Source organism: Lissotriton vulgaris, unplaced genomic scaffold (assembly GCF_964263255.1).
Source record: "Lissotriton vulgaris unplaced genomic scaffold, aLisVul1.2 SCAFFOLD_386, whole genome shotgun sequence".
Classification (NCBI taxonomy): Eukaryota; Metazoa; Chordata; class Amphibia; order Caudata; family Salamandridae; genus Lissotriton; species Lissotriton vulgaris.
Window position 1 is genome coordinate 996,487 of NW_028243044.1, and position 25,918 is coordinate 1,022,404.

General features: G+C 44.6%; 1 protein-coding gene across 1 annotated transcript in view; it reads right to left on the reverse strand.

Annotated features, from left to right (window-relative positions):
- Nucleotides 1-25,918, reverse strand: part of LOC147668727 (MFS-type transporter SLC18B1-like) — a 1,155,733-nt gene that overhangs the window by 792,925 nt on the left and 336,890 nt on the right. Inside the window, exon 7 of the mRNA XM_086948472.1 lies at nucleotides 1,198-1,334. Coding sequence (XP_086804598.1) covers nucleotides 1,198-1,334 — 137 coding nt within the window. The remainder of the gene's footprint in view (nucleotides 1-1,197; nucleotides 1,335-25,918) is intronic.

Sequence of the window (25,918 nt, forward strand, 5' to 3'; positions counted from 1 at the left end):
AGACCCACAGATTAGTTTGGAAGCCCACATAAAATGTACATTGAATTATGCCAGTTATTACCCTGTTGAACTCGGGAGGTTTCATTGCAGTTGATTTTAAAACAACGAAACTTAAAGTGAGCAGATGTCAAGAAAGCGATATGACAATAGTGGCAACTCAATCTCAATTTTTATCAAGGCAGCTCAACCCTTTATATTAGGGCCTCTGGAGAGAACCAGGATGTTGAAGACATAATCAATGTTTGGGTGGAAAGGTGTCATCCTTGAGAACAGACAATCCCATTGCAGTGACGATATTCTGAAAGTGTGAATGAGTATCCATTAGTTACTGTGCTTTGTGTGGGTGTCCTTGAAATTTGTGGTTAAGGAGAGTTCGGAAGATCTCAAAAGTGACGGCGATGACAATTAAGAAGACAACCAGGGTATTCTGCTTGTTACGGTGTAAGAAAATGAAAGTTCTGCATACTTCATTTTAAGAGTCGTGAAGAACAAAACAAGTAAACGATATTAGCCTTTCCCTCAAAAGTAATTTTGAAACTATCAGTCGCATCTTTAGATGCAAACCTAGGTACATGATGCAATCTCACAATCTGAGGAGATTAATATGGTAGTTCTTCCCTGTATCTAAGACCACACTGCACACCTTTGGCTACCACCCAAACCTCAGTGATAACCAGATTGGCAGCTCCTTCCGCTGATGGATAAATTGCACATTAACTAGCCAAAACAGGCAGCAACCACATGTACAACCTTTATAAAATCTGTCCCTCTTAGATGCAGAAACAAGAACGAGAACAGTGGTGGTGAGGAGCTGTTAGGCAAAAGATTTTCTCAACCGACTCACTCAGTGTGTTCTTGCATTGCAAATTTGAGTACAATGTAACTATACTATAGGAATAGAAAGGAGTAACTTGCCAAAAAAAGGCAAAACAGGGTAACGCTAATCAATTCCAAATCATCTTAGAACCTTAAAAGTCATGAAGCAGATATACTGTAAGACCTACATGCTGTTGATCGGTTACCCTCCTCAGGGCTCAGGAGGTAGGGAGCTAAAGTATATAGCCATCGTTCTTGTAAATTCTAGGAGGCTTGGCACTACATGACTAGGCTGGCATAGGAGCCCCTGAAAGAGCAAAATTGTTTCCCGAGTACAGAAGGCGCAATGGCATATAGGGTTGCAGGCAGGTTGTGGCTTACCTTTTCTGTGATAAAAAGTGACATAGTGGGATCCAGAAAGGCCATGCTTGAGCTCATTGAGGTTATAATAAGACACATAAACGTTATCTTTGGTATCGTGATCATCCTCCAGAAAGAATCTCGGCTTGGAACTGCATCTGGATTACAAAAAGTAGGGAAAATAAGTAAAGGAATTACCTTCAAACTGAAAACAAAACAAACAAAACTAGTGTCCAGACCCCGCTCTCAAGTGATGTCCTTGTCTTCGAAAAAGTTGCTTACCTGTAAAAATTATTTTCCATCTGGGACCTTTTCTATACATTCCCAGGGTGAAAATCTTAGTGGACAGTTAATCCAAGACTAATTCCATTAACATCATTGTAAAAACTGAACAATGACATCAGAATGAAGAGCCGGCAACTAATGAAATTATATTTTACTTTTTTTAACCATTAATACAGATTCACTGTAATGCAGAAAAATAAAACTCTTGAAGAAACCCTGTGATTTTTATTACATATGCAAATGTAGAGCAAACATAAAAAATATTCTAAATCACGTTCGCAATCTCAACAGACCAGGTCATCTGAGCCATTGGAACATACAATGCAAAGTTCACTTGCATTTTGGTGCTCTTTTATATGTTTCTTATAATTCAGCAAGCAGAGAATGAATATGTGGATAAACAGAAACTCAAGTTAGTTGCTAACAAGCAGGTGCCTAGCTCTTCTCCTGAAAAGAACTTGAAAAGACCTTTAGATAAACATACAGTAGGATACGATAGAAAGCTTCAATACATCTGCAGTTTCTCTCATCAGCCCCGTCTCCTTACTGAGTTGAGCCAGTACCCTTCCACGTGACGTTTCTTAATCAAAGAGCTCCCTTTGAAGTGTACTGAAGAGTCTGGCTCTTGCTTTCATAAGGGTATACCACCCAGCTTACAGGAATGCACACATACACAATTATTTCTAAAGGGATTCCTCTACCACCTCTCCTCATGATCCCCCAGTCAGCTCTAGGTCTCCCAAAATGAAACCCATGAGTCTTCTATGTATTGTACCGTTTATAGGCATACATACACCCAGCACGTTCACATGACATACAAGAAGTGCACAACATTGTATTATCCCTGTATTGTTCCGCTCATAGGACTACATACACCCAGCAAATATATTCCATTCACACACTGTGGAGCCCTACTCACCAAACTGTTGTAGAACACGTGTGTGCTAAGCACACAGCAGCAGAACTTTAAATGAATGTGCCCGTAGGCCTCACTCCAGTGACACAGGCAAAAAGGAGCTTCTCACTCGTACTGATCACTAAATAGTAAGCTGCCACCACTGCACTTATCCCACTAAACTCCTGGCAAAGGCAGTAGCGTTTCACCACTATGAGGGTAGAACTTTGCACGCCCCTACTGGTCCAAAAAAGACCACAATCCATGAGACTGGCTGTAAGAAATTGGGTTATTGACTATGGGTGCGGAAAACCCAACTTAAGCAACAACCACAATCTTTGCCAAGGTGTACCACAAAAGTCACTAAATTAACCTGTGCTAAGCCTCTGGTAGCTTGGAACAAAAAGAGTCAATTTTAACGTAAAAGCACCATGTAAAGTATCTATGCTGCACATCAAGAAAAGCCTCACGCCATTTTACAGAAAATGTGTCAAATGTAATAAATACAATTACATTAAAAAAATGCAATCAGTAGAACCAGAGTTATGAATTTCAAAAGTTTTAAGTGGAAAATAGAGCCTATGAGATCAAAGCGCTAACCTTGGGTATCTAGTTGCCAGAGACTGGGGCAGTCAAAAGTTATGGCCAGATGTGATAGAGCACCGTCTGGATACACCAGGTCAACTGGCCTGAAGAAACCTATCTGAGAAAGTAAAGCTTAGAGAGGCAAGGCAGCCAAAAGTGTCTAAAGAGGAGGCATCGTGGTCGAGGAGCCACTGGACATAGTCGCAGTGAAGATTTCTATGTCCAGACTTTGTGCCCTTTTTGGAAGTCTAAGATCTCCAGGCGGGCAAAGCTGGAGGCTGTTGCCAACGAGGGCTCCATGAAGCAGAATACCTTTTCCAAGAGGACCAGCTGAACATGATTTGCTGCTGTAGAGAAGAGCATAGAGAGCGCTACTGCAAAGTCCGGCTGCTTCTCAGGCGGATCAGCGAGCAGTGTAGTCCTGGTCTTCTGTAAGCTCTCAGGCAACATTTTGGTGGAAATATTTTACGTTTCAGGTTTTGGCTGAAGAAGTAACTTTAGCACCACTTCCAAGGTTGAGACTGGTTGGGCAACACTAGGAGTATCAGGACTCACTTCAGGCATAGGAAAGATGAAGGGTTCAAGGTCTCTGAAACTTTTTACGTCCTTATAGTTAACACAGGTAGACAGCCAACTCACCCTTGGACTCACTCTGGTAGTCCTGGGATCAGGCAGCAAGTCAGGCTTCAAGCAGCAGGGCAGTTCTCTGAGTTACATAACAGTTCTCAAGCAGTAGGATGTCCACCTGAAGACCAAGGCAGTCTTTTTGGGGTTCATCCACAGGTTCAGGAGTGTACTGAAGAGTTGGTCCAAGGATCAAATGTTTATACCTGGTGCTATCCTTTGAAGTGGGGGATACCTCTAGACTACCCCCACATCTGGTTCTGGAAATGTCCTTCCTAGCCCAGGATCCAAGTGGTCTAGGATGACAAAAGGTTTATGTCAAGTTCCTTTGTAACTGTGCTTGAGGCAGCCCTTTGAAATGTAAGTGAGGCAGGGAACAGCTCTGCCCCATCCATTCTGGCAGGAAATCCCAGCTTGCTTACACCTTGTCTCCCTTTCTCTCACTGTCTTAGAGGAATACACAAATTTTGAGTGCCAACTAATCACAATTATGTGACCAGGAAAAGGGCTGCATACACCTAATGTTTAGGACAAGAAAATGCCAGCTGACTGCAGTGACCCCTGTTGAAGAGCCCTCTGGTTCGAAATGCATTGGGTAAAACATTACGAGTCTACTCTGTAAAATGGTGGGCCCCAGGTGTTGCTGTTGAAAGCTCGAATGGGCTGCAGCAGGCATTTCATAGTGGTAAATAAAATATTCAGGCATAACCATTCAGTCTCCGTGGTGATGAGATATGCAGGAAGATTGGAATAACTTTAGGAATAACTTTTGGTATACAGTGTTGAAAATTGATTACTTAAGAGAATGTGAGTTATTCGGATGGAATACTTCCAAATAGCTGCATGACACCAGGGTGCGAGAGTGAAGAGCCTGCGTTGTATAACTGTTTAAAAGAGGCATTTTCAGAACTGGGACTTAAAACTCGACTTAACTATTAAAGAGGATTTTAAATTACAATTCTTTTGGGACGAAACATGGCATTTTTATGTGTTTCCATTCAAATGTTTGCATTTATTACATGTAATAATGTAATTCAATGGTAACCCATTGGAGAGGAAGGCTGCGTTGTACTGAAAAATCTATTTAGAGGTTTTTCACTACTACAACATGCAACACTTAAATACACATGTCCAAACTTTTAAATACAATGTAGCCTGACCTACGGGATGTTTAGGGTCTATATTTGGGATGATTTTTTATGTATTGAAATGGGAGGTTTAGGCCTGGCAAAACTTGTATTTTGCTAGGTTGAATCAGCAGTTTAAAACTGGACGCAGGCATGCTATGGCAGACGCCCTGAGAAATGTTTCAAAGGACTAAGTAAGTGGGTGGCACAATAAGTGCAAGCCCACTAGTAGCATTTAATTATCTGACCGGTACCATGTATTACCACTTTACTAACAACTTATAAGTAAATTTAAATGTGCCAATTGAGTGTAAACCAATTTTACCAAGTGTAAAATAGTGAGCAGAATCACTTCAGCACTGGTTAGCAGTAATAAAGAACACAGAATGCTAAAGCCAACAAAAACAGCTTGCAGAAAAAAGGAGGGAAATCAGCAGTTTAAAACTGGACACAGGCTGCTATGGCAGGAGGCCTGAAAAATGTTTCAAAGGACTATGTAAGTGGGTGGCACAATAAGTGCAAGCCCACTAGTAGCATTTAATTATCTGACCGGTACCATGTATTACCACTTTTCTAACGACTTGTAAGTAAATTTAAATGTGCCAATTGAGTGTAAACCAATTTTACCAAGTGTAAAATAGTGAGCAGAATCACTTCAGCACTGGTTAGCAGTAGTAAAGAACACAGAGTGCTAAAGTCAACAAAAACAGCTTTCAGAAAAAAGGAGCGGAGAAGGAGTGGAAAAAGGTAAGATAATGTTAAATAGAGAAGCAGTAGCAATTTTTAAGTTAAATAAATTACAACATTATTTAAATATAAAAAACTATCAAACAAAAAACTATATTTATAAACAAATAACATAAAATTAAACAGATATTAATTATATATATATATATATATATATATATATATATATATATATATATATATATATATATATATATATATATATTCACTGAAAAAACCATAGGTTAGAGACCATATATAGTTAGCTGGACATTTTATTGACATAAAACCAATGAAATTCCATATATAGTTAGTTGCACTAACTATATATCGCGCACCCGCAATCCACTGCTGAGGATGTCACATATTACATCATTCATGACATGGTCAGTGACATCACTGATGACATCACTGATGACATCTCAAATGACATCACTGATGACATCACTGATGACATCACTGATGACATCTCAAATGACATCATCTAGTGTCTGTGTGTTTTTGTAAAGTTTAAATATGTTTTACATATTGAAGAATGAGTGGATGTATGGAAGACTGAGTGTGTGTGTGGCTGGCTGGGAGGTGTGTGACTCTGTGCATATCAATGTGTACTTGTATCAGTGATTGTATAAGAGAGTAAGTATGTGTTAGTATATGTGTGAAAAGTATGGTGTTCTGTGTTTAACTGTATAGATGAGGAAATCGAAGTGTGATTGATTCTTCACAGGACTGACTAGGTGTATGAGTGCATATGATAGTGTTGTAATAATGAGTGACTGTATGTATGAGTGATTGTATGGGTGAATGAGTGAATGTGTGTGTAGACGTAGGAATCAGTGAGTGCGTATGTAGTAACTGGTATTGGTGTGTCATGATGTCATCAGTGATGTCATTTGAGATGTCATCAGTGATGTCATTTGAGATGTCATCAGTGATGTCATCAGTGATGTCATCAGTGATGTCACTGAAGTATGGTGTTCTGTGTTTAACTGTATAGATGAGGAAATGGAAGTGTGATTGATTCTTTACAGGACTGACTAGGTGTGTGAGTAACTCCATGGATGAGTGGCAGTGTGTGAGTGTCTGCATAGGTGTATGAGTGCATATGATAGTGTTGTAATAATGAGTGACTGTATGTATGAGTGATTGTATGGGTGAATGAGTGAATGTGTGTGTAGACGTAGGAATCAGTGAGTGCGTATGTAGTAACTGGTATTGGTGTGTCATGATGTCATCAGTGATGTCATTTGAGATGTCATCAGTGATGTCATCAGTGATGTCATTTGAGATGTCATCAGTGATGTCATCAGTGATGTAACTGACCATGTCATGAATGATGTAATATGTGACATCATCAGCAGTGGATTGCGGGTGCGCGATATATAGTTAGTGCAACTAACTATATATGGAATTTCATTGGTTTTATGTCAATAAAATGTCCAGCTAACTATATATGGTCTCTAACCTATGGTTTTTTCAGTGAATTTTCAAGGTTTTGTAAATGCAAATTCCTAACTATATATGGTCTATAACCTATGGTTTTTTCAGTGAATTTCATTGGTTTTTTAAAAGCTAATATCTATAGCTGTAAAATATATTCTTTATTACGTGACGTATCACGTAGCCACGTGAGACGCCTCATGGCGCGTCGCATAACCGTGACGTATCGGCTCTGCAGCGCAAACAAAACCCGTAACGTAAGCGTGCCGGAGCACGCTTACAGATATATATATATTTTTTAACCTTAATTAGACAAAATCCACACGTGCACATATCTTGAGGCCTTGCAAAGGCACATCAAACAAACAGTCCCTACAATTTTGCCAAGTTTGCTGGAAATCTATTCCCTTAATTTTTTTTTTACTGTTTCTCTTGGTTTTCCCCTTGTTACGCTTACCGGGACGCTACCCGGTACGCGAACCGGGCGCTCCAAAAACACAAGATGGCGGACTCCCTTTACGCTGCCGGTTAGCTGCCCGGTTCGCGTACCGGGAAGCGCCTCTACCGCGAAAAATCGCGGGGGACTTTAATATCCCCCTCATCAATCCTAGGGGGTCAGGAGGGGTTTACCTTGCCCCCTTTCCTTCATCTCCCCCTTCTTTTTTCACCACATCTTGTCTCTCGAACCTACCGAGAGACAAGATGGCGGCCGCTCCGGACTGTTCACAATGTTGACAGCTACGCTGCCGGTTAGCTGCCCGGTTAGCTGCCCGGTGAGCTGCCCGGTGAGCTGCCCGGTAAGCTGCCCAGTTCGCGTACCGGGACGCGCCTCTACGGCGTAAAATCGCAAAAAAAATATATATTTTTTTTTTGCCCCGCGGGGGACCTTTAATATCCCCCTCATCAATCCTAGGGGGTCAGGAGTGGTCTACCTTGCCCCCTTTCCTTCATTTCCCCCTTCGTTTTTCACCACATCTTGTCTCTCGATCGTACCGAGAGACAAGATGGCGGCCGCTCCGGACTGTTTAGAATGTTGACAGACACCGGAGAGCCAATCAGCTTCGCTTCGCGAAGTTCCGTTACGCGTCAGGTACGCGAACCGGGGCGCTAACCGGACCGCTGTCACAGATATATATACTTTTTTAAACGTTCATTTCTCAAAATCCACTGGAGCACATATATTGAGACATAGCAAAGGCACGTCGGGCAAACCATATCTACAATTTTGCCAAGTTTCATGTAAATCTATTCAGCCGTTCGAGCTAAAAGTGAGTCCAACCGCCCTATAGAAAAATAAATGGGAAAAACGCGTTTTGGGACCCCCCTTTTTTCTCGGCCCCCCTTGACGAACCCCCCCCCCCAAATTTTCAGGGGCTGCTCAGAAACAAAATGTGCCATTTTCCTGAAAATTTCAGCCAATTCCGTCCACAAACGCCAAAGTTATTAGACATAGAATTTTCAGAAATCCCATAGAGAAAAAATCCTAACTATATATACCCACTGGCTATCGCCAGTAGGTAATATACATATATAAACATATATAATCTGCATATCTATATAAATATAAATGCATGCATACATATACATATATGCATACATATGCATGTTATTTACATGAAAGTTTTAAAAACACTAATAAAAGCAAAGCTAAAAAGCCACCTCATTACAAACAGAATGGCTTTAACTTAAACGAGGGCGCGATCTATTGCATTTTCAATGCTTGTTTACTTTGGTTCTACCAAGAAGGCATTCAGATGTGTCACACATTTGCCATAAATTCTGAATGTTAGCACTCTAGTTGCTCATTAGATCACTGTAGTAAAGCTAGTGCTCACCAGGGAAGTCTGCTGCTAATCATGGTTTGCAGCCATTTTCCCGCATTTTTTATCCCGCAGACTTTCAGTCCGCATACCATTATCCCGCAAGGTCATTGACCTCGCATACCATTATCCCGCATTGTTTCAAAACGCATGTGCATTTATCGCGCATGCCTTTACAAAGAATTACGTTTTAAAGGCATGCATGGTAAATGCATTTGCGTTGTGAAAACCACGATGACGAGAGAGGTAAGTGGGTTTGTGTTAATTTTTTCGTGGGTTAGTGATTGTGTAGTGTAGTGTAGTGTTGTGTAGTGTAGTGCTGTGTTAGTGTAGTGTAGAGTTGTGGTGGTTGTTTAGTGTAGGGTCATGCTGGGGGTAGTGTTTTAGGGTTTAGGGTTGTGTTGTAGTGTTTGCGTAGTGTAGGGTCATGCTGGGGGTAGTGTTTTAGGGTTTAGGGTAGTGTTGTAGTGTTTGCGTAGTGTAGGGTCATGCTGGGGGTAGTGTTTTAGGGTTTTGGGTAGTGTTGTAGTGTTTGCATAGTGTAGGGTCATGCTGGGGTGTAGTATTTTAGGGTTTTGGGTAGTGTTGTAGTGTTTGCGTAGTGTAGGGTCATGCTGGGGGTAGTGTTTTAGGGTTTTGGGTAGTGTTGTAGTGTTTGCGTAGTGTAGGGTCATGCTGGGGTGTAGTGTTTTAGGGTTTTGGGTAGTGTTGTAGTGTTTGCGTAGTGTAGGGTCATGCTGGGGTGTAGTGTTTTAGGGTTTTGGGTAGTGTTGTAGTGTTTGCGTAGTGTAGGGTCATGCTGGGGTGTAGTGTTTTAGGGTTTTGGGTAGTGTTGTAGTGTTTGCGTAGTGTAGGGTCATGCTGGGGGTAGTGTTTTAGGGTTTTGGGTAGTGTTGTAGTGTTTGCGTAGTGTAGGGTCATGCTGGGGGGTAGTGTTTTAGGGTTTTGGGTAGTGTTGTAGTGTTTGCGTAGTGTAGGGTCATGCTGGGGGTAGTGTTTTAGGGTTTAGGGTAGTGTTGTAGTGTTTGCGTGGTGTAGGGTCATGCTGGGGGTAGTGTTTTAGGGTTTAGGGTAGTGTTGTAGTGTTTGCGTGGCGTAGGGTCATGCTGGGGGTAGTGTTTTAGGGTTTAGGGTAGTGTTGTAGTGTTTGCGTAGTGTAGGGTCATGCTGGGGTGTAGTGTTTTAGGGTTTTGGGTAGTGTTGTAGTGTTTGCGTAGCGTAGGGTCATGCTGGGGGTAGTGTTTTAGGGTTTACGGTAGTGTTGTAGTGTTTGCGTAGTGTAGGGTCATGCTGGGGGTAGTGTTTTAGGGTTTAGGGTTGTGTTGTAGTGTTTGCGTAGTGTAGGGTCATGCTGGGGGTAGTGTTTTAGGGTTTAGGGTTGTGTTGTAGTGTTTGTGTAGTGTAGGGTCATGCTGGGGGTAGGGTTTTAGGGTTTAGGGTAGTGTTGTAGTGTTTGCGTAGTGTAGGGTCATGCTGGGGTGTAGTGTTTTAGGGTTTTGGGTAGTGTTGTAGTGTTTGCGTAGTGTAGGGTCATGCTGGGGGTAGTGTTTTAGGGTTTAGGGTAGTGTTGTAGTGTTTGTGTGGTGTAGGGTCATGCTGGGGGTAGTGTTTTAGGGTTTAGGGTAGTGTTGTACTGTTTGTGTAGTGTAGGGTCATGCTGGGGGTAGTGTTTTAGGGTTTAGGGTAGTTTAGTTGTTTAGTGTATGCTAAAGGCATATTCGTTCTAAAAGTTTTCGTTATTTTAATTTGCGGCCTAATAGTACATGCAGGATTTCGTCATATATCCGCTAATCATACTTTCTATGGCAAAATTAACCCCCTCATTTTGTTCCTTTTTAAATTAAATGTTTTAAGAGTTACCACTTTATTCCAATCAAGATGGCTTCAGGTGTGCCATACCTTTGTAATAAGTAGGACTGTTAGCACTCTAGTTGTTCTTTAGAACACTCTGGGACATTCTGTCATTGGGCTATAGTTGGGCTACATCTGGCTGATATTTGGGCTACATTTGTTTTTTTTGTCTCTGGTGGCCATCTTTGGGCTACATTGGGCTACATTGGGCTACATTTGGGCTCCAACATATATATAGCCCAATGTAGCCCAATATATATTTTTCAAAGTTAATTTTTGTAAAAACCACTGGAGCCTATATCTTGAGACATAGCAAAGGCACATCGGGCTACCAGTCCCTACAATTTTGCCAAGTTTGGTGTAAATCCATTCAGCCGTTCAGGCTAAAAGTGAGGCCAACCGCCCTATGGAAAATTGCATGGGAAAAACACGTTTTGGGACCCCCCTTTTTTCTCGGCCCCCCCTTGACGAAACCCCCCCAAATTTTCAGGGGCTGCTCAGAAACAAAATGTTCCATTTTCCTGAAAATTTCAGCCAATTCTGTCCTTAAACGCCAAAGTTATTCGACATAGAATTTTCAAAAATCCCATAGGAAAAAAATCCTAACTATATATACCTACTGGCTATCGCCAGTAGGTAATATATATATATATATATATATCATTCCAGATGCCCCAGAGCTCAGAGACGCCACTCCGCAGAAGAACAGGAAACATCCTTTTTATTTTGTTAAAACCAGCTCACTTTCCCAAATGATTCTGTCCCTGACGCGTTTCAATGCACCTGCATCTTATTCAATAGGGAAGGGGAAGGTTCAAAAACACGGAGCAGACTGCAATTGCTTTTCCCCTTTGTAATGTAACCACCCTTCAATATGTGGCATGCTGGGTATTGCAGTCCGAATTAACCCCTCTGGTGGGGTCCGTGTAGTTGCTGTCATTTTTGCACCCCAAAATGTTATTGTTCAATGTTTGTAGCCCTCCAGTGGGCTTTTGGAAAGTGCTCCGGTTTTTAATGACAGGGTTCCTCCGCGCTGAAGACTGGCTGCCGTTTTTCAAACAGCCAGACAGACCTCTTCATCGATCCACGAGGCGGTGCAATCTCCCACGGCCGAGGCCGCCGTGTCAAAATCATTCCAGATGCCCCAGAGCTCAGAGACGCCACTCCGCAGAAGAACAGGAAACATCCTTTTTATTTTGTTAAAACCAGCTCACTTTCCCAAATGATTCTGTCCCTGACGCGTTTCAATGCACCTGCATCTTATTCAATAGGGAAGGGGAAGGTTCAAAAACACGGAGCAGACTGCAATTGCTTTTCCCCTTTGTAATGTAACCACCCTTCAATATGTGGCATGCTGGGTATTGCAGTCCGAATTAACCCCTCTGGTGGGGTCCGTGTAGTTGCTGTCATTTTTGCACCCCAAAATGTTATTGTTCAATGTTTGTAGCCCTCCAGTGGGCTTTTGGAAAGTGCTCCGGTTTTTAATGACAGGGTTCCTCCGCGCTGAAGACTGGCTGCCGTTTTTCAAACAGCCAGACAGACCTCTTCATCGATCCACGAGGCGGTGCAATCTCCCACGGCCGAGGCCGCCGTGTCAAAATCATTCCAGATGCCCCAGAGCTCAGAGACGCCACTCCGCAGAAGAACAGGAAACATCCTTTTTATTTTGTTAAAACCAGCTCACTTTCCCAAATGATTGCAATACCCAGCATGCCACATATTGAAGGGTGGTTACATTACATTACATGCTCTGGGGCATCTGGAATGATATATATATATATATATATATTCACTGAAAAAACCATAGGTTTCACACCAGTTATAGTTAGGAATTAGCACTTAAAAAAAACTATTAAATTCACTGAAAAAACCATGGGTTTCACACCAGTTATAGTTAGCTGGAAATTTTACTGACATAAAACCATTGAAATTCCCACGTTATAGTTAGTTGGACTCACTATAACTAGCGAGTGCAAGGAGTGTCTAGCAGCAACGTTTAAATGGATGACTGACAATCATTTAAAATGTAATGCTGGAAAGACAGAAATCTTGCCATTTGGGAATCATAATCTGTTTTCCCCAAAAATGTGTTGGCCTGCTGATGCAGAAGCCCCCCCCAACACAATTACATCTGCTCGTAACTTGGGTATCAAGTTCGACGATCAACTGTCTTTCAAACATCAAGCGGGGGCCGTAGCTGGGACGTGCTTCCAGATTATAAAGGCTTTGAGGACGTTTTTTGATCTTCTCCCGTTGCCGGCAAGAAAAGCGGTCGCAGTGGCCCTAATAAATTCCAGGTTGGATTACTGTAATGGCTTATATGCTGGAGCTAATAAAGCCGTACTCCATAGGTTACAAATGGTCCAACATGCAGCGGCTCGCCTTGTATTACGTTGGCCCCGTAGGTCTTCAGCCTCAGCAGCACTCAATGCGCTCCATTGGCTACCAATTGGTGAAAGGATTCTTTTTAAGATTCTTATAATCACCTTCAGGGCATTTCAACAGCAAGGACCAAAATACCTGTGTAATGGGTTCAAAAGATATCATCCGACACGCTGTTTGAGGTCTGCCAGTCAGAATCTGCTCACAATCCCTCGATTCAAGCAGGCAACAAAAGGTGGCAAATCCCTTTTTGTACTGGGCGCCATGCCTGGAATAAGCTCCCGCCCTCTTTACGATCATTGTCCCAAGAAACTCAATTCAGGAAAGCATTAAAAACCTGGGTCTTTTCTTTAACCGATGTTGCCTGCAGGGCGCTGATGTAATGTGTAGTGCAAAGTGTAAGTCATCTCTTTTCCCTCCAACCCCTCCATCTGGGTTGGGTGAGCGCCAAGATACTCCTTGGAGTGATAGGAGCGCTATAAAAGTGTCTTTTACATTACATTACATTACTGCTGATGACGTCACATATTACATCACTCATGACATGGTCAGTGACATCACTCATGACATCACTTATGACACCATCCTTGTGACAGAGTGACAGACCTCCTTTCACTGTAATGTAACCCTTGAAACACATATTCAAAAATAGAAACTAATATATTCATTTGGCAACAACACGATGATTCTCCACAAGCAGCGCAAGCATCGAGTAAACTATTCTGCAGCAGAGATGAGGGAACTGGCCAGTAACCCTCCCCAATCCACAAGCACCACCTCAAAAAGAAAGCAACCCACTCCGTCGGGACCAGAGGCAAGTGAGACGATGCCTTGCATTCAGCCACGATTTGCAGATTTCCGAATTATCTGTAAATATTGTGGGAAGACCATCTCCTACGGAGAACAGAGCGTAAAGCTCATCGTCCTTGTTGGGGACAACCACAAATGCCCCAATAAACCCTAATTATTTCTTTTCTTTTTTGCTCCAGTTGAGCCATTTTAAATTCCCTGTTTTTTCGTTTCCCCCCATGAAAAATACGAAAAAAATATAAAACTGACCAGAAAACCCAAACAAAGTTTAAAATGTTCAAAAAACATTTAAAAAATATAAAACAACAAAAAGAAGAAAAAAAACAGTTCTTTTTAGAGGGGCCCGAGCTGCTTCACAATGTCAGGGCGGGCGGGTGGCCTGGCTGCTGCACAATGTCAGGGCGGGCGGGGGTCCGGGAAGCCTGATTGCTCGCGGGGGACGGGGCGGGCAGGGGCCCGAGCTGCTTGACAATGTCAGGGCGGACGGGGGGCCGGGCTGCTGCACAATGTCGGGGCGGGCGGGGGTCCAGGAAGCCTGATTGCTCCCGGACAAGGTCGGGACGGGCTGCTAGTATATATATATATATATACATATATATATATATATATATATATATATATATATATATATATATATATTGAAACAATATTAAGGAAAGGTTTTGAAGTCTGGGCATAATATATATAATATTTCCACTCCAGTTTATGCAACAGTAGTGAAAGCATGAGCTTTCAGAGGGGTTACATTTACTATTCCCACTCCAAACAGGTCAGCAGTATTGGACTTAGAAGGGGTGAGATTTTATACTTAGAAGGGGTAGGTTTACTATTCCATCTACAGTCAGTGCAACAGCAGGAAAGCAATGGACTTAGGAGAGATTAAATTTACTATTCCCACTCCAGTCTGTGCAACAGTAGTGAAAACGTTGGACTTCGAAGGATTGAAATATGTGCAACAGTAGGGGAAACGTTGGACACATTATCAAATACTAACAATTCACTGTATACATATTTGGGATGTGTATATAGTTCTATACATGCATTACAATATTATCAAGTGAGCTACAAGCTACAATCAAACATAACTTTTAATGAGCAACACACTCAGGCAAATAAGGTTAATGTTAGTCTTTCTTTATTAGACTTTCTTTATCCATAGGGGAAAAAGATACGCTATTTGCACCCAGAGTAAGGTATGTTCAATTCCTATTTGTTTTAACTGTCCTGAAACAGAGGCGCGTTACCCCCAGGTATGTACACTTCATGCTGTCTTAATGCTGGTCTTTTGCTTCCATTATTAGATACCCAGGCATGGAAGCAACTCAGCAATGGAGACCAGAAATCCAGGTGTACACAGGATCAGCGCCCAGGAAGAGAAATCCTCTCAAGGTCGAACAGCAAGCAACTTCCAGAAGATGAGCACTGCCTAAAATAGTGGCAGTTCTAGCGGTGACACCCTGAGCAAGGGTGTCGCCGCTAGAACTGTCGCACTGTACCACATTGAAGAAAAGCGCCTCACATCCCGGAGAAGCGTGCCGCCGGCAGAGCTGCTGCCGTGGCATCGTGGATGTCGCTACGGTAGTTGTGGAATCGTGCGGAAGCTTCACGCATCGTGGGAGAAGAGTGTTGCAGTTGGAGCTGTTGCCATCGCATCGCTGAACAAGGGTGTTGCCGCTGCAGTCCACACATCGAACCGGGAACTTCTCACATCCCCAGAGAAATGTGCCTCATCTGGAAGATCTTCACGTCTTTATTTCTTTGCACCTGAACTTTGCCGCATTTCCCTCGCTGCGGCATTGCTTGTCGTGGAAGCGCAACGCTTCGTAAGGTACATTGACGCAAAGTGTCACATCTTAAGAACTGAACTTAACTAAGCTAAATCTACCATCTTAAAGTAACTATAACCTTGTGTGGTGTCCATCTGTAGTGTTGTCACTGGGTTACTGTATATGGTCACAAAAGCTTTACACACTGCCTCTGAGATAAGCCTGTCTGCCCGTGTCAAGCTACCAAGGGGGTGAGCAGGGGTTATCTTTGCCGTGTAACTCCCTTGCCCTGACTAGAGTAGTGGTCTCTGCCTGGCTTTGGCGCAAGCCTTAGCCAACCAGAGATCCCATTTCTAACATTGGTTGTCAGCGGTGAGGATTAGGACTTGTTTTTGAGCAGTACCACAGCGACAACTGGCTTCACTACAAGACTCTGCATTTTAGATAGTCACATGGAAAGGGAATATTGTTTCTAAGTTTGCTCTAAATGTTATTTCTTTGGAAATGTGTTTCTTGTGCACTATGAGTTGGGTGTTCTGCCAAGGACAGAAACCAGAGAATCTGGAGGAGAGACTGCCCTGGATTCATTGCGCTGGTTCTTGGGTTGGCCTACAGTGGGGACTTAATTGGTATGGAGTCACTAGTTCGGGGGGGTAGATCATTCCCTAAGTGCAGTGGGAGTTTTCTGGATTCACCAGTAAGGGTGGGATCCAGTGGTGGCAGCTAAAGTGTGTCCAGTGCATGAAGTCCCCGTCCCGTTCCCAGAGTATGGTACCTGGTGCTCAGTAAGAGGGGTGCAGGTTGAGATTCAGGGGCAGTAAATACTGTCTCACCAGTCTGGGGAGGGGTGGATGAATGGTGTGTTGCACTGGACGAGTGGTGTGAGTTCTCTGAAATAAGGAGCTTGCTGAATACTTTGGTGTGAGTTCTCTGAAATAAGGAGCTTGTTGGATGCTTGGGTGTGAGTTCTCTGAAATAATTGGGGAGTGATTCCAAAAGGAGTGGCTGAAGTGTCTTCAAGCTCAGAGTGCTGGAAGAGGTTCAGAGTAGCACAGCTAGGTCCCGGAGTAGGGGCCCACATTCTGTCTCTGAGGAGAAGGAGTGGGTGGGACTGCGTGTCTCCATGTGCCCGAGACCCTGTCTCAGGGCCTGGATGGTTTCTTTAGGGAACACCAGGTGGGGAGCCTAGGCTGTACTGTTAGGCCATTTTAGAAGGATCTCCCAGTGTTTAGAGAACATGGAGCCTCTGTAAGCAGGGCTACAGTAGTTCTGGTGTCTTGCGGTACCGCTGCAGTTGGGAGGGTGCAGAAGTCCAGATGGGGAAAGAGTCCCCAGTGGGAACCAGTGGGTCAGGGGCCAGCCAGAAGGGCTGAGTCGCCAATAATTGATCATGGTGCCGCCACTTCTGTCCTGGGGGATCTGCACACACTGTCAGTTGGACAGGAGGTTGTGAGATCTGCGCAGACTGTCACACAACACATTAGTTATGTGTCACCCTCGTGAAGTCCTGGTTCGCCGGACATCTGACCAAAGGGTAGCGTCCCTAGGTTGGGGAGCCAGGTTCAGGTGTTTGCCTGTCCTGGATGGCAGGGCGGCTGTAATCAGTGTCCTGGGCAGTTTGCCTTCTAGGTGTACCCCTGTGAAGACAGGTGGGGCTCATCTTAAGTGAAGAGACCCTGTGTTTCCCAGAAGGGGTGGTACAGGCCTAGCCAGGATCTTTAGGGTCCTTGGTTGAGTGCGGTAGTACTACCCCGAGAGCAGGTGGAGTCTATCTTGAGTGAAGGGACCCTGTTCTACAGTGGGAGGGTGCAGAACTCTGGAAGGGGGTGTAGAGAGTGGGAGACCTCGCCTCTGACACCCTGCATCCGGTGAATGTGGATCCCAGGTGGGAGACCAGTTGATGAAGAGAGGTCCTGAACTGGTGGAAGAGTTGTGTTCTGGTGGGTACTTCCCCTGGGAGGGTGCGGAACCCCAGAAGTAGGGGTAGGGTGGGGCACTCTTGCCCGTGACCTCTTGTCAACCTGAGGGTGCGGACCCTAAGTTGAACGATCAGTGGTAGTTTGGAACTACACTGAGAAGGGGAGTGGAGAATGGCTATTGTGTGCCAGGGTTACTGCCCTCCACTCTGTGGATTGGCAAGGACCAGTGGTATCTGGGTGGCCTAGGGCCTGGTCCTAGCCGTGGACAACAGGGAGCTGAGCAGCGCGGCGCTGAGGGCTCCAACGTTTGGCTGATTATCTACGGAGCCAGTGTGCTCTATGGGGGCAGGTTATTTTCAGAACCAGAGGGCTCCAACGCTCCACATGTTTACCTGGCAGAGCCAGATGGCTCAAACGTTGGGCACAGTAATTCCAGGGCCAGTGGGAGCCCCTGCCTACATCTTGATATCTACAGCTGCATAGCAATTAGTGCCAGCTGCATTGTTTAGGCCCCCATGTTATGGCTCAAGCTGCCCAGCAAGTAGTGGGCAGCTGCAATGTTTAGGTTTGCGCAGTGGCGCACCCTTGACCTTCGCTGCCTAGGCAGCAGCCCTGACTTTGTGGACATAGGGGATTTGATCCCCCTATTTGGAGATGGCCAGTTGGCCAGGGGGGATTGTTACATTTATAGGGCGCCAGGCCCTAATGTGATGTGTGTGCTAAAATGTGCTTTTGTAGCTAGGAAATGTATTGTGTAAAGTATGTTTTATGCACCTTATTTGATACCTCTAAATATGGTTTATGATTTATGAGGTTGTGTTGCCTATTATGGTTTGTGTTAGTGAGATTATGCTTCACTGCATGATTTACGCCCCTAATGTGAGTTATACTTAGGAGGTAAGGTATTTAGACTTGTGTGATACTGTGCATAATGTAGTTTATGTCACAGACTGATGCAAAGTACAGTGATTACCAGTGTTTACTGGTTGTACGCTTTATGATCTATTTTGACTTCTACCAAGTTCACTTTGTGATAGTTCTGACAGTGGTCCATGTGGCCCTGTCAGGTGTCCATAATCCCTTGTAAATATTGCCCAGTGCCAGTTGGCACAATGTACAGTATGTGTTTACTATTCTAATGTGTTTTGAGAATACTAGGGCAATTTGTGACATAACCAGGTGTGGAGTTCCTTTTGTAGTGTGCCTAGGATGTTGTTGCGCTTTACACATTGCCTCCGGGATAAGCCTGACTGCTCGTGCCAAGCTACCATGGGGGTGAGCAGGGGTTATCTTTGGTGTGTAACTCCCTTGCCCTGACTAGAGTGGTGGTCTCTGTCTGGCTTTAGCGCAAGCCTTAGCCAACCAGAGATTCCATTTGTAACAGAGTTCATGTTGTGGGGTTATTGTTTACTACCAGGAGGACAATTATGACTTTCGGGGTAGTGACCATGGGTGCGAACCAGGGCATGTATTATAACTGTGTTCAATGGCGCCACCAGTAGTCAGAGCAGAAGAGTTTAAACTCCCCACTTGGAACATATGGGGCATGGGGTCACCTGCTAAATGATATAGCATTCTTAATTATATACGCCGCAGAGGAGTACATTTGGCTTTTGCTACAAGAGACCCACCTCACCAAAACAGAAGCGGTGAGTCTGCAGCGTGAATGGAGGGAGCAGCTTTACGCAAGTACTTATTCAGTTTTTGCAAAAGGGGTATTAGTGTGAATTCGCCCCAATGTTCCCTTCCAACCTACTCGGAAATGGGCAGATACAGAAGGAAGGTTTGTTATCATACTTGGGAAACTGGCAGGGAGGGAGATAATCATAGGCAATGTGTATGCCCCCAAAAGAGATCAAATCCCCTTCCTAGAGAAGATGTTTGGGATTTTGGCGGGAGTGGATAGTGACAATCATTTTTCATTTCATAAACTTTATTCGACAATTAAGTCATAAAAGTATACATAAAAAAAATCAGTATTTTAAAATCCATTAAAATTCATACAATAAATATTAAAAAGGAATTAAACTACAATGGACTATTGCCGAATATCAACTTACATGTTTAAAATCAATCTGATCAATATACAATTCTTTCAGAAGTAAATTTTAGACAGGAGCTCAGCGCTAAAACTAAGTCATCATATGTCTGTCGCTATTTGTTTTGAGCGAATTACCCAAGCCCATTTTAAGAACTTAGCCACAGCAACAGCAATTGTAGGGGTTGGGTCTGTACATAAGATTCTAAGAGCCTCTTCGCGCCTATATATCCCAAGCAATTTACATATAGGCTTGATCCACATCGTTCTGGGGACAGTGTACATGAGACAGAAGAAGAGGAAATGGCTTATAGACTCTTGTTCCTCCCCACACTTTGGACATCTGTCGTTACCATTTTTTCCTGCCCAATTTGCTGTAAAAGACCTTACTGGGAGGGTGCCCACTCTGAGCTGAAAATAGAGCTTACGATCCAGCTGTTTGCCAATTGTCCCAATAAGGCTCCAGAATCCGGTGGGCCTTAATATCCATGAAACGACCTGTCAGGTGCCGGGAGAGTCCCTCTGACCTCTCTTCTGTAATGACCATCTCCCAGTATTTTTTTTTAAAAAAGGTTTTGGAGGGGGAAAGAGCGTTTTCCGGGTCTTCCCACAGTTCCCTCATTCCCAATTTAAAAAGTAAATACCGAATGGCCTTCAACCAGTGTATTTTTCGGGAGGAATCATTATTCATTATATCCCTCAGGCCCTGAGCATAGTGGCTTAGTTCTTCTGTAGTCCATAGGCGGCGCCAGTAAAGTAGGGGCCGCAAAAGGGTGAGGTCCTGCACCGCCTTTTTTCCAAGGTCCCACATTAGTGGTGTTAACGGGGTACTTACGGGAACGCTAGTAACTTTTCGCAGAAATTCATTTTCTATTAGCGTCAAATTCCCTAGATCTTCAAAACTCCACAGTTCGGCTCCGTAAAGGGCCGAACCTAGGACCTTCATCCCATATACTTCTAATAATGGGCCAATGGGCTTTGTCAATGAAGAGGTACATTTTTTCAAGAGAATGCCTGCCTGCTGGCGTTGTTTTAGAACTACAATGTCTAATTGTCTAGACCACCCCAGATCTCTCTGGAGTGTAACCCCCAGGTAAGTGAAGGCATCTACCCGCTCGAGCGGGGAGCCATTCATATGTATCGTCCCTCTAAAAGGCCTGGCAGTCCCATGAGCTTTACGGCCAGTAAGGACCATAAACTTGGTTTTTGCCGTGTTTATTTCTAAGCCCCTATCGAGACAAAAGTCTTCATGGCGCCGCAGCGCTTGCTGGAGCCCACTGGGAGTTTTTGAAATTATGAAGTATAGTGACAATCTAATCCTAGGGGGTGATTTTAGTTGTGTGTATAATATTGACTGTGATCGGTCTATGCCCCCTCTGCATGGCACATTCGAATCCAGTACAGCACAGGGTCTCAGACGATGGGTGGAGGGTTGGGGACTGGTGGATATATGGCGACTCCACCACGATAAGCCGAGAGACTATTCATACTACTCCCACCTATATGATCTTCATATGAGTCAGACCATAGCCCCTTGCTCATGAAGTTTGCCCCTACCCCTGAGAGTACTCCGATCCCCTCATGGAGGTTGGACTCTAATTTATTGGAAGAAGGGTTCGAGCAGATATTAGCGGCCGAATTGACCACCTACTTCATTAACAATCAAGGCACCGCAAGCTCCCCGTTAATGGAATGGGAAGCATTTAAAGTGGTCACCAGGGGGCAATGTCTTTGGCAAATGGTGGGACTCCAGCGTGAAATCACTGGGGAGTTGGAGCAACTAGAACTACAACAAAAAGATCTTGACAGGGAACAAGTGACAGGCTTAGCAGTGCTAGATAAGATAGCAGAACTCTGGAGTTGCTATAACAAAACCTGGGACCGGTTATGGATTCTAGACCTGAATAATTACAGGGTGCGTCAGCATGAGGAAGGGGGCAGGGCTGGTAGATTACTGACTTGGCTGGTTAGATCTGAGACAAGAGGATACCCATCTCAAGTATTACAGATCTTAGGGGGCAGGTGCTTTACTCTCCGAGCGCAATTAACAAAGAGTTTCGGAGATACTATGAAACCTTGTACAAGCAGCCGCGAGCGGTACCGCTGGAACGGATAAGAGCATACCTTGACACAATAGGATTGCCGGGATTGGAAGCGAGTAGTAGGGACTCCCTGGCGTTGCCAGTCAAAGTCTGGGAAATTACAGCAGCACTAAAGGAGATGGCACAGGGAAAACACCAGGTCCAGATGTCCTTCCGGCGGACTTCTACCTGACATTTTTATACATTGTGGCTCCACACTTACAGTGGCTATACGAAGCCTCGCTGGGTGCTAGGAAACTTCCATCCACTATTGGAAAAGCGCTGGTAATTCCATACCCAAAACGAAGATAGCACACCCCAAAGTGATGGATTTCCGTCCTTTGTCCATGTTAAATACGGACTTTAAAATTTTAAGCAAGGCTTTGGCTACCAGGCTCCTACCGCACATGCAGGGACTGATACACCCCGATCAGAAGGGTTTCATACCCACACGCTCTACCTCTAATAACATGTGTAGATTGTATAACATCATTTTCAATTCTGATACTAGGAATTATCCAGATGCGGTAGTGATATCGATTGACTATGAAAAGGCTTTTGATTCCCTGAGTTGGGACTTTTTACTAACTACTATGGATAAGATGGAGATGGGTGAGGGTTGGTCAAATTGGGTGCGCCTGTTGTATGAAGAACCAAGGGCACGTGTTCGCACATAGAGCCACTGGCTGCACACCTCCGGCAGGAGGGCGAGCGGCTGAGGATTAGGCTAGATTAGTCTACTCACCTCATCTCGCTCTATGCGGATGATATTCTGGTTTACCTGAGAGATGGGCCTGAGGGGATTCCCAAGATATTGCGGAAACTGGAGGAGTTTGCAGAGCTCTCGGGTTTGCGAATGAACAAGGGGAAGACACATATCTTTCCATTATGCTCTAACTTGCCGCGACCATTGACTCTCCCGATGGAATTTAATTGGGCTCTGGAGATATTTAAGTATCTGGGGATAAAGATTTACCACTCTCAGTCGGACTTGCTAGAAGGGAATCTAGGAGGAGCCTTGCAGGGACTTCGCGAAAATGTGGCCTTTTGGAGCACTCTGCGACTGCCTGTAATGGCCCAGGTGGTGCAGTCAGAGATGGTAATACTACCCCGACTCCTATATTATTTTGTTAATCTCCCTGTAGTAATACCACGCAGCTGGTTTAAGACATTGGATTTGATTCTGAGAGACCTGATCTGGGACGGGGGCCACAACAGAGTGTTGTTACAAATGTTGTGCCTCCCACCGCTGGCCGGGGGCCTGGGAGCCCCTGACTTTGAAGCATATTATTTGGCAGGCCAGTTGCAGTGGTTGGCTAGATGGCTGAATGGGAGGGGGCTAGACACACTCTCGCCTACTCCCCGCTCCGTGATGGCTTTACTCCTACCCAGACTGCTTGACAGATGCAGGAAGATCAAGCCTATGGGGGTGTTACTCTCTGTAGCCATGACAAGCTGGGACAGAACCACGAAACGATCAGAACCATGAAACTCTACTCCCCATGCGTCCCCTTTGTGGGTTTACCGCAGGCGGGAGGGGGCCCACCCCTTACAGAACGTCAATTGGAGGAATGGGTGGAGACAGGGGTTCGGACAATTGGGGACTGCTACCGGGATGAGGAATTGTTACAGCTGACAGACTTCTTGGAATACCATGAGCTACCAGTGGGGCAATTCTTGAATTATCACAAAATGCGGGGTGCTATGATTGAACTGTGGGGAAGGGAGACAAAGGAACCCGATACACATCCGATCATACACGCGTTGGTGACACTGGGCTCCGCTGGCCACTTAGTGAAATGGCTCTATCAGGCATTTCTGGCAATATCAGGCCACATACTGCACGGACTGAGAGAGAGATGGGAGACCATGCTTACTACACAGCTCTCCGATAAAGATTGGGAGCGAGCCTTTGGAAGCCCCAAAAAGGTGTTCCGGAATGCAGCTTTTAAATACTTACAATTCAATTGGCTCCATAGAACATACCTCCCGCCCCACTGCTTAATGACAGCCTTCGGAGGGATAGATAAGGCTTGCCCACGCTGTGCTCTGTTGATGCTGACTTGACCCACATGACCTGGACCTGCTTGAAGGTCCAAGAGTACTGGACGAAAGTGGTACACATGATTAATAAAGCTGTGTCCCTGGGATTGGAATACATACCAGCGGCTTGCCTGCTGGGTCTTTTTCCAAGACCTAAGGCCAAACGACTGCGGCACTGATTCACTGGTTTGGCCTTTCTTTTGGCAAATCGGCGAATAGCCCTTGGGTGAAAAAAGCGCAAGCCCCTTTGGTGACTAAATGGGAGGAGGACATTACTATCAGAGCCAGAGCGGAGGAACGAGCCTTGATTAAGGAAGACAAGGTAACTAAACAGTGTAAACCACTAGTGGAGCTTTTGGCAGATATAGTTAGGGCTTGAGAAGCAAGGAATACGCCGCCCTTACCCACCGAGTTAGAATTGAGTGACCCGGATGCCCGAAATTAGATGTTTATCTACCCGGCCACAAGAGTTGAGCTTCACTTTTTTAAGGGCAAGGCGCTGACCCAACCTACTAGGATACGAGGGGGCTCTCCAAGCAGCACTGACATAGAGAGAGAGGGGAGCTGCCCTATAGCTACTCTAGCCCACTCATGGTTTAACAAACATATTGGTACTGGACCTTAGTACACACATTGCCGGCTGAATACGTCCCCTGGTAGATGGTTAAGTTTAGTGTTCTTTATTATAAATAACATAGTTCGCGATTTGGGGACTACTTTGTTCCACTATTTATTGTGCGATAATTTTAGGCATCCACTATCAATTATATTGCAATGGTATACAATGTGAGTCTGAGAATCATCAGAACATATAGAATTTATTTCACAGCGATGAAAGGGAGCCTACACTGTATGGCTTGTCTCCCAGAGGGGCTGGCTACCTCCTTCATGACACCCACTTGGTTTCACTTACAATGTGAAAGTTTCAACAAGTTCTGATCTCACAGTTTTTCTTTTGTCCTCTTCATTTGTACCTGTGTGTATATCGTAGAAGTTGCCTTAATTGGCTATTGCCATCTGCGAGATGTACATCGGGGTCCAACTCTGTACCTACCCAAATGGGGTTAAACATACTGTTAATGGCAACTCTAATAATTATTCATGGGTGAGGGGCGAGTCATTTAGAGTTTTGTTCAGAACAACAATACTCAGTGCACAAAAAAGTAATGATTGTAGACTGTTGATTGGAATTCTTACTAAATGCCAATAAACAGGATATGTCACAAAAACTGGTATTTACAGTAGTTATTAGAGAATGTGAGCGTAAGGGTGCAGTGTCGTTAAAATTACCTCCTTCTGTCGATCTTGGTTTCATTATGTTGAAGACGGGATCAAGGTAAAAACAAGGTGGTGGTGTGGTGATAGAAGGGCTACTGTTCTATCGCTCCTGTTTGAAAACGTGGCAGGTCAACATGTTTCAGCCCAGGTGTGCCCAGTAGGGTCTGAGGGCTTTCTTCAGGACCAATTCAAGTCAAGTCAAGTCAAAGAATTTATATAGCGCACTACATACCCAGAGGGTCTCAAGGCGCTTAGGAAGGGGAGGAGGATTACTTGTCAAATATCCACGTTTTAAGTTGCTTTCTGAAGGCTAGGTGGTTCTGGGTAAGGCGAAGGTAAGTGGGGAGTGAATTCCATGTTTTAGCAGCCAGGTATGAGAAGGATCTGCCTCCCATGGTTGTCTTGTTGATGCGAGGTATAGTGGCGAGGGCTTGGCTGGAAGAACGTAGTTAGCGGGAGGGGGTGTAGAAGGACAGTCGTGAGTTGAGGCATTCTGGTCCGATGTCGTAGAGTGATTTGTGTGCGTGGGTTAGCAGTCGGAAAGTGATTCTCTTATTGACGGGTAGCCAGTGGAGGTCTTTCAGGTGACCAGAGATATGTTCGTTGCGCGGGATATCTAATATGATCCTGGCTGAGGCGTTTTGGATTCGTTGGAGTTTCTTCTGGAGTTTAGCGGTAGAGCCTGCGTAGAGGGTGTTTCCGTAGTCCAGTCGGCTCGTGACCAGAGCATGGGTGACTGTTTTCCTGGTTTCGGTAGGGATCCAGCGAAATGTTTTTTTGAGCATGCGAAGAATGTTGAAGCAGGATGAGGATACGGCGCTGACTTGTCTGTTCATTGAGAGTGAAGAATCCAGGATGACGCCTAGTTTCCGTGCGTGGTCTGTCGGGATGGGTGCTTTTCCAAGGGCTTCCGGTCACCAAGAGTCGTCCCATGCAGAGGGGGATGTGCCTAAGATGAGGACTTCTGTTTTATCTGAGTTCAGTTTCAGACGGCTGTGTTTCATCCATTCGGCAACTTCTTTCATTCCTTCGTGTAGGTTAGTTTTGGCGGTGCTGGGGTCATTGGTGAGAG